Here is a 9,782-nt window from a genome sequence, read left to right on the forward strand (position 1 = left end):
ATACTCGCGAAAGCGACCAACATGCTTAAGAACGTATAATTACAGTTGAGTAACGCAAATCTGACTGCCTCGGCCAATCCGGGAGTGGCAGAAGAAGCGATCAATATGTCTATAGATACGAATGCAGTCGAGCCGTAACCCCGATTGCCTCGGCCAAAGCCGGGAGTGACGGGGAAAATCGACCGATATGCTAACATGTTTACAACAGCAGTTGGGAAGCGCAAATCTGACCGCCTCGGCCAGACCGGGAGTGGAGGAGGAAGCGACCGACATGCCAACATGTTGCTAAGCAAATTGGCACGACCAATATGCTAAAAACGTTTAAAGTACAGTTGAGACACGCGATCTAACTGCCTCGGCCAAGCCGAAGGTAAAACGAAAAAAAGCGCTCAATATGTTTAAAAACGTAAGAAGACAACTGAATGGAGGGCAAATAAACAAACTTTATTAAAAATGTTTACAAGTAAAACAAAGTCGACGGCCGTCCCCATAGGGATAGCCTAAGCACAACCTACCAATGTTTAACAAAAAAAGAAGGAACAGCAAAAATTACAACATTTCAGACATGAAGCGCCAAAAGGATGGCAGGGAGGAAAGGCTCAATAGTTGGCCCCCGAACAGCTGAAGCTGTCCGAAGGGCCGGGTGACTCTGGTGACGATCGCCCATCTCCCTATGCTTGTTCTTTGCTCGCCACCGCAGCAGATAGCAAAGATCACCAACGGTGGGCGGCCCAGAGGATGACTTGGCAGCTTCACTTGCCTTTGCCCTTTCAGCCTCCTCCTTAGCCTCCTTCACCTTAGCAGCATGGGCCGCCTTGGCCGCAGCTTCCTGAGCAGCCTTCGCCGCCTTCGCCTCGGCTGCGGCCTTGGCTTCCGCAGCAGCCGCCTTCTCATCCAGAAGCCTGTCAAAATCTTGCCACGGAAAGGTGCCTTCAGGAAGGAGCTTCTTAATCGCATCCCTTGTAGCATCTTCAGCTTGGTCCCGGTACCGGGCACACATGTCTAGGATGATGACGGTTTTCAGCGTCTCAATATCCTTCTCCCTCTGAGCAAGGATAGCTTTGGTGCTCTTGTGCTCCTTCGCCTCGGCCAAATGCAGGGACTTCCATCTTTCCCTCTGCTCAACCATGGCCGTATAACCACCCTCAAGCTTGTTTCTCTCCTCCCGCAGCTTGGCGACATCAGCCAACGCCGACTCAACCTTGGCTCTCTCGGCCAGGACCGCCTTCTCAGCGTCCTCCTTAAGCTTCCGCTCAGCAAGGAAGTCCTTCATGGTGGCCAGGAAGTCCTTCTTCGTCCTCTCGGCCTCCTTCTTAGAAGCGGCAAGCTCAAGCCTAAGCCGTTCGAGCACAGGAGCTGCTTGAGCCATGAGCTTTTCTTGCTCGATAATATGAGCGCCGGCAGCTTCAGCCCACTTCACCAGCCTTTTGGCCAGCCTTATGCCGTCCGCCCTGAGCTGAACGGAAGAAGCCTTCTCGGACGAGGAGTCGGCGGTGACATTTTTGTCGCCCGTCTGCGCAGGCTGCTTCTCCAATTGCCGTTCGGTGAGAACAACAGCTGGCGACGGCTGATCTATAAAAAACCCAGACAAAGCGTCCATGTCAACATTCATTGACATATCAGAAAGCCTGTCATCAGGAATGCATAAGGAACCTGCTAAATCCGAGCCATGGGTTAGATCCGTACCAGTCTTGGCCTTCTTGGATTGAGGGCCGGCTGACCCCTCCTCTTTCCCTGCCTCGGTAACAGAAGCAGCAGAAGGCATCGCTTCCTTCCTCTTATTTGAAAGAGGAGGACCCTCCAGAACGGTGACTTCCTCATCAACATTGACGACCACCTTCTCCTTTTGGACTACGGGGATTGGAGATCGGGTCGGAGTTGACGTCGTAGCCGCCGAAGACATTGCTTTTGGTTTTCGGCGCGGCACGTGTCCGCCAATCTCTGCCTGAGTCGCCCCCACATCCATAGCTTTCAACGCCTGCTCCATTAGTTCGTGCGGGGCCAGGCGATCACGCGGCGCGGCCCTAGGGTGCAGCTCAACAACTCTCCCGTCCTGGTCAAGTCCCAACTTGTTTAGGATGGATACAGACAGATCCTGGCCAAATCGATCTGCAAGAAATAAAGCAGGAGTTAAGCAAAAGAAGTAAACCGAGGCTCAAATACAGAAGCATAAAAAGCAAAGGTGGGCCTCATACCGACCCCAATCACCCTGGCCGAGGGCCGGTATGAGGCCGACGTGGCAAAGCGGCTCGTCTTGAAGGACGATCTGCGTCGGAGGCATCCCTCCCTTCGGCGTGCCATCCTTCGTCGCCTCGAACATGCTCATTGCCCGCATTTCATCATCTTTAAGATAGACCTTCTTGGCGTCCATCTTAATCTTATTACGGGAGACATATCTTTCATGCTCCCCCTACTCTCACACCGCAAATTGACGCGGCGCTGGAAGGACCGGGGCAATGGATAGTCTTCCGGAACCTCGACGTATACCCACCGCCCCTTCTAGTCTTTGCAAGATGTCAGCTTGGTGACGGTCACATAACCCGGCTCGTTCTGCACGTTGTACCACCCCGTGCCGCCTAGGGTAGTCTGCCGAAGATGGTGGAGCCGGCGGAATAGGTTCACCATTGGGGCCTCCCCCCTTAAAGAAGCAGAACCATACGAAGCCAATAATCGTCCTGATGGCCAACGGATGCAGTTGTGCCACGGCGACATTCATGGCTTTAATTATGGCCGCGACGTGTTCATTAAGAGGAAACCGGAGCCCATACTCCAGGTGTCTAATATACACGCCGATACAACCTTCGGGAGGGCAACAGACTGCATGATCACCCTCAGGGACAATAATTCTATACCCCCTGCCGAAGGAGTAATGGTCTTCAAAAAGTTTAGGCCCGGAGACACTAGCGAACTTGTTCGTCCAAACACGATCGGGTTTAATCGAGCAGGCTTCGCCGTGCCACAAGTACTGCGGCCTCTCGGAATCAGATTGGGTCTTTTCATCATCATCATCATCAAAATCCTCCAAAAATTTCTCATCAATTTCAGGAGAAGGCGACTTGCGGCCCCCGAACCCTATCGGGGTGACAACCAGTGGCTCCTGTTCATCGGGATCGCGACGTTCGCCCCGGAGTTGAGGTACTAGGCAGAGCATCAGCAGAAGACATGGTGGCAACAATTAATTAACAAATAAAAGTTGGGGAAGAATTTGTTTGTTTACCTTGAAAGAAAGTGTTACGCCGAGTAACGCTTCGAAAATTAGAGAGAAAACGCTTCAAAAAACTAGAGAGAAGAAATTTTTTTAAGAAAATGAAGTTTGCAGGTCAAAATGAGGGGCAAACTGCTCTATTTATAGAGCAAAGCCCATTCAGTGGACCAATCAGAGCAAAGCCCATGAAGCGTCCACCAATCAGCACCAGGCCACGTGTCAAGCATGCAACCACGGAATGTCAATCGACATACAGTAACCAATCTTCTTTGACACGCTTCTTGGTATCTACTTGCCAACGGCCAGCTGATCAACCAAGCTTGGCAGCACCGGCCGGGGGCAATCAAAAGCACACGGCACTCTCAACCTTGGTCTCGGCCAGCGCCATTTCCTTTTCCACATTCGATGTCCATTACACAACAATGTGGAGGGGGGATATGGTACGGCCTGAACAGAACCAAGCCGAGGAAGAAGTTCGACTTGCGCAGAATACGCTAAACACGCATCGAAGGTCCATACCACGGCATAGACTACGCTGGGGGCAAATTGATGGGGCATATTCTGCACCCGCTGACCGAGTCAACATATTGACCAAGGTCAAAGCCAAAAGACAACAAGTCAAAGGAAAAACAACCTAACCGACGAAGCCTGTCGGCCTACCACTTGGGTCTCGGTTCGGCAACTAGCCGGCCGAGAAGCATATCTGCGTACTCACATCCAGCCCCCTCGGCATGGAGTCAACCAGGCCTGCCGGCCTGCCATGGGTCCCTCGGCCGAGGGTAAGACAGTCTTTCCACCTGCTACGACCACTTGGCCACTTGGCCACTACGTGACAAAAGGTGAAAGTCTATAAATACTCCACATCTCTCATTGAGAAAGATCATCTCACAATCCAATAATCTGGTATAAACTCCCTTATCTCTCTACAATATACTTTGCCAAGTTAACATACAACTTATCTCTCTAAGTTTACTGACTTGAGCATCGGAGTGAGTACGCTTGGCCCAAGCCGAGTCCTTAGTTTGTTAATCTTTACAGGAAAGAGTGAAAGGAAGAGACGAGCAACGACATCATTCTACAAGCTTACGTGGTCACAATCCTGCTCCGAAATTACACCCGGAACAATTATTTATTATTAAGTTACAAAAATTTATAATATTAATTATTTATTTATGTAATTAAAAGTATAAAAACTAATGTTTTATTATTATTATTATTATTATTATTATTATTATTATTATTATTATTATTATTATTATTATTATTATTATTATTATTATTATTTCAAATATAATATATAATTATTAATATTTTAATAAAATTCTTAAATAATCTTTAATCTAACAGGTCGATTCGTTTGGGTTGGGTTTTAACCCTAAATTAACGGGTCATTTTGGGTTTCGATTAAACTGGTCATTTCGGGTGGGGTTTCGACCCTAAATTAACGGGTCATTCAGGTTTGAGTTAAACAGGTCCCGGGTTGAGATTTTATGGGTCTTGACCTTGGAGAAAGTAGATCAGGCGGGCCAGATTTTCAGGTCGGGTCAGAATTTAACATCTATAGATGTTGGTGTAATACTACTGTTTTCTAAGTCTGTTACTCGGCCGAATATGGCTTACTTGGCCGAGTAATGCGTCGTGTGTTTCTGGTGAGGCTACTGTCCAGGAATACTCGGCTGAGTATACTCTATACTCGACCGAGTATCCGGTCTGACGGGATTTATTTTCGCGGTTTGGTTAAAGATGATTAGAGTTATAAAACGGGATTTACAGTTTCACTTTTACTTTTTACAAAACCTAAACCTTCAAACGTAACTCTAATCACCTCTAATATCCCTCAAGATCGTGGATTGTTCGTGAGTCTTGTTCATTCCTCTCTTGCGTCGGTAAGCCTCTAGTTCTACAAGTTTGTCTTTTAAGGTTTACCCTAGTTTTATAATTTGGGGTAAAGGGGAGGTTTTGCATGATTGTAATTCGATTGTATGATTATTGTTAGGTGGAGATTTTGTAGAGGAGCCGTTCTAGGTTTCTTGCTGACTCGTATCAGATTTGTGCTAAGGTAGAGTTTCCCTACTCAGTTGATTGTATAATTGATTTAAGATGTGTGTTGTGATTTAATTGATATGAATAATATTGCTGGTTGATCGTTGTTGGTTGATTATATGTTAGAGTGTTGGAGTTGAGACGATTGTCGATGATTGTGAGGTGCGTCCTCGGCTGAGTGGAGTCACTTGCGGGAGTGGCTTCACGACCTTGATTCGCCCTTTGTGGAACGCGTCACAAGAGGGGATGTGCACATTAAGGAACATGGGTTATCGCTCGTGTGATGAGCGGGGCTTAGGTGGCCAAGGCTGCGGTCCCCCACTGGCTGTGAGTATTATCTGTTGCGGCAGTAATCTGGCAGGGCTACGCACGCAAGTGTGTAGTCCGCTATGAGATGTGATTGAGAAGTTTGAGATTGGTTGTGTAACAGGTGTTTTATCTTTGTTGCATTTGTCTTATTTTGATTATGCAGTGAACTGGCCCGTTGTTATTTTGTAAAATCTGAGGTGATCCATTCGGGGATAGTGAGCAGATTGTGACAGGTGATGATGGTCTTTAGCTATGGGAACGAGATGGGGAGTCATCTCTTCGAGTCTAGCTTCCGCTGTTACGAGTTTAGCTGTTTAAGATTTCCGTTGTTTTGAGTATTAGTAAACATTTCTTTTGGTTTGGTTTTGGAACTATGTAATCGTAAACTTTATATACTTTAATAAATGTTGTGGAATTGTTTCTTTTGATATACTATCCTCGGGCAACCGAGATGGTAACAGTCTCTCATGCTTTGTTAGTCCTTGGTAAGGCACCTTGGTATGTGGGGGTGTTATAGTTGGTCCTAAATTAGCAAGTTGTTTTGTTGTAACTTAGTCTTGGGTAGCGGGTCAAGATTTAAGGGTTTATAACCATGAAAAAACGGTTTAGGTTCAGACATATTTACAATTCTGGTCAATTTGACAGATCTACATAATACGATGTAGACCAATAACGTTTAATTTGTTAATGGGGATGATCAAACTTTAAATTTTATTTTTTTTAATTATTGTACAAAGTACAACATTAATTGTAAAACTGTTATTCGCGTTATATTTAATACTTCCTCCATTTTTTATCTTCTCATTTGCTTTATTATGGTCTCCAAAACAGATCTTTGACCAAATCTTTCGACTTCTATTTGTTTTTTTGTCGAAAAAAATATTAAGCAAAAGATATTTTGATAATAGATAAATATTTTATTTACAACATATTTACGATTAAAGTCACAAACTTTGGCCTTCAAAAAGTAAATGAGAAAATAAAAAAAATGGAAAAAATATAAACAAATTTTAAAACAGAAAGTAAATTTCACGAGTTTAAAACTAATTCAATCCAATCTCCCCTAATCCTAAACACATTCTCCCACAGGTCACATAATATTCGCTTTATTTTATAACTACACTTCCAAAGCACCTAAACTACCGCAAAACGCAATATGTTACGCCATGCTAAAACCGTCTCATCAATTGCTTTACGAGCTGGATAGTGACGTCATGCCAAGTTGTGATCTTCTTAGTTAGGATCTAGGGAATTCTAAGATTTGGAGCACATCGTCTAGTGCTAGGATGATCATGCATAATAATAGTTTACATTTGCTTTATTTCCCTTTCACAAAACAAAATAAATGTAAACTTTTCACTGGAAGAGAGAGAAAGTATTAGAACTTTTTTATGTATTTATCAATCAGAGTAGAAATTAACATGTTGAGCATGATTGCACTTATTATCATATAATTTTTTTTTATTATGATTAATTATCCCTATACTCCAACAAAATGAGAAATCATTCGCCTTTCTAATTTCCAAGAAAAAAAAAAGAAAACAAAAGAGAAACCATGAGTATTTGAATTGATCAAGTAATATTGCATGCAAAAACTTTTCTTATGGCAACCATATTCATCGGATGACAATCGTAATCATCATAGGATGAACGTATAAGACACACATTTTATATGGAATCGTAGTATGCCGTATGTTTCAATATGTAAATACAACATTGTCATACCATACCGAAAACATGTAAGCCTCATTGAAAATCATATCATATAGTTAATTAAGTCACAAGATATACGTGTCAAAAAACCATTTCAATCAAAAGTTTAAGATGATGGTTGATGTCCAAGATCGGTTTTATACTCAAATAGTACGTAGAGAAAATTAGGTAGACTCTAATGGATCACCATCGCTCGGTTGTTTTGTACTCCAATCATACTTTTTAAAATACTTCTTTTTCTGAATATGAAACAAGTAAATACCATCGTCCATTGCCTTCCAAAAACAATGTCGCCCTCCACATTCATGATCAACAAACTCTATCATATCCCGAAAGGTGTCAAACACCTTGTACACCCGTCCCGGAGCTATGAGATCACAAAAATACCGTGTTGCCTTGAACATTTGTGTTTGAAACCCATGCGTATAATTGTTATGAACGGGTAGTCGAACAAGGCCGAGATCATCGTCATTTGTCATACAATGAACATTAAGAACACCGTCGGACATTGCATTTTCAATGTTAAACTCATAATGTGTCGGTCCGATTGCCCATCCTTTTGCTTCTCCAATTATTAAGAATGCTAACAAAATCTTGATTAGATCAATAATTCCCATTATTTATAGATTTTGATTTGTGATTTTTTTCAAAAGGTGATTAATGATGAAATGATTTGTTTTATTTGCTTATACATTTGATTATTCTAGAGGGGATAGATAATCTAGCTCTCTAAATCCAACAAAAGAGTTGTTTTTGTATATTGAGCCACCTTATTTTTAGGAAAAAGATCAATCTAATTTAGGTAAGTATATAGTTGATTCTATAACCTATTATGCAGTTTAGAGATTATACATCTGAATATATACTTTTTGAATTTTAAAATAAACTTTGGGTGGTGATTTTCGCAGTACACATTTTACTCGTGTAGTACATTATTGACAATTATACCCTCTCATTTCCCCACCCATCTTCTCTCTAAATTTTCTCTAATCTATTGTCTCTATTTTCAGTTACCCATAAGGCCATAATCCTCTAATTTCACCCACTTATGGTTAATGAACAAAACATTAGGAGAGGTGATTTGCCGGCCGACCGACTAGCCGGTTGCACTGGGACTATAATGGTCGGTCAGAGGCCAGAGGGTGGTGGTTTCAGTTTGGGAGTTGCGACACATTGTACTCCGATCCGTCGTGGTGGGTTGTGGCGGCTATGTCGTTATGTCGCAGGCGGGGAAGTCCATTGGTAGGCCAACGAGACAGACGGCAACGAGGGGCCGGCGCTGGGTTGCGGTGGTGTTAAGGACTTGTTGGTGTAATGGTGTGTACTACGTTGATGTACTATGCTGATGACTTGCTTTATCACTTTTTTTTTTAGTTTGTATACTACATTGTCAATGTACTACTACGTTGGTGTGTACTATGTGTATTTGTGTTGATAACCAACACAACCAACTCCGCCGTTAATCACAGCCTCCGTCACCGTCGTTACTACCGTCGCCGGACGCCGTCCAACCATCATCGACCTACACCGGCGATGCAATATGCTAAAACACCAACAGCAACCTCGCCATACACTAACAATTTATCAATTTAGACTTAAAACCCTAATTAAAAGGAATAAAAATATAAAAAAGAGTCAATTAAATTATTTATATAGGATTAATGAATTAAATTCCTGCTCTTGATTCGAATACTCTTTATAATTGAAGAATTTTGAGGAGATTAAAGAAGGTTGGTTTTAACAAGAGAGAGAGAGAGAGAGAGAGAGAGAGAGAGAGAGAGAGAGAGAGAGAGAGAGAGAGAGAGAAGGAGGTAGAGAGAAGAGAGAGAAAAATAGGGTTATTGTGTTTTTTAGTCAACGGTATCAAATGAAAATTTTGGTGTAAAAAGTACTAAGATGAGTAAAAATCGTACTGCGAAAAAATATTGAGCTAAAAAATCACATTATTTAATTTATTTATCTGATTCAATGCGTAATCCTTTTTTCCCTGAATTAAAATCACATTATTTTTGACATAAATGTTGTGAAATAAAGGGGAGAGAGAATTAGAGAGAATTGTAGAGATGAGTTAGAGCGAAAGTAAGGGAGACAAAACTGTATTCTTATTCCATTATGAGGGGGCATATATATACACATGCAATGAGGGTAAAGTTTCCATAAGATAATATACCCTATAATATTTTAAGATATGGATATCCATATAATCATATTTCATAACACTCCCCCTTGGATGTCCATTACTGAAGAAGATGCCTCGTTAAAAGCCTTACTAGAAAACCCTATGGGAAAAACGCTAGAAAGGAAAAGAGTACAATAGTCTTCAAACACGCATAATAATAGTTGCCTCGTTAAAACCTTTCCATGGAAAACCCAGTGAGACAAAACCATGGATAAGGAAAAAGAGTACAACGCGTGTCAACTCCCTCTGTTGATTACATAACTTGATGTACCTTGAAATGAACCATGCTTTAACGTAACTTCTCGATAGTTGAATAAAACTCATTGTAGTTGA

General features: G+C 42.5%; 1 protein-coding gene across 1 annotated transcript; it reads right to left on the reverse strand.

Moving 5' to 3' along the window:
• Positions 1 to 7,434: 7,434 nt before the first annotated feature.
• Positions 7,435 to 7,887, reverse strand: LOC141644403 (S-protein homolog 1-like). Its single transcript, XM_074453931.1, has one exon. It carries the CDS (start codon positions 7,885 to 7,887, stop codon positions 7,435 to 7,437), a length of 453 nt encoding a protein of 150 aa, XP_074310032.1.
• Between the last annotated feature and the right edge of the window lie 1,895 nt (positions 7,888 to 9,782).

The sequence above is a fragment of the Silene latifolia genome, chromosome 1 (assembly GCF_048544455.1).
Source record: "Silene latifolia isolate original U9 population chromosome 1, ASM4854445v1, whole genome shotgun sequence".
Classification (NCBI taxonomy): domain Eukaryota; kingdom Viridiplantae; phylum Streptophyta; class Magnoliopsida; order Caryophyllales; family Caryophyllaceae; genus Silene; species Silene latifolia.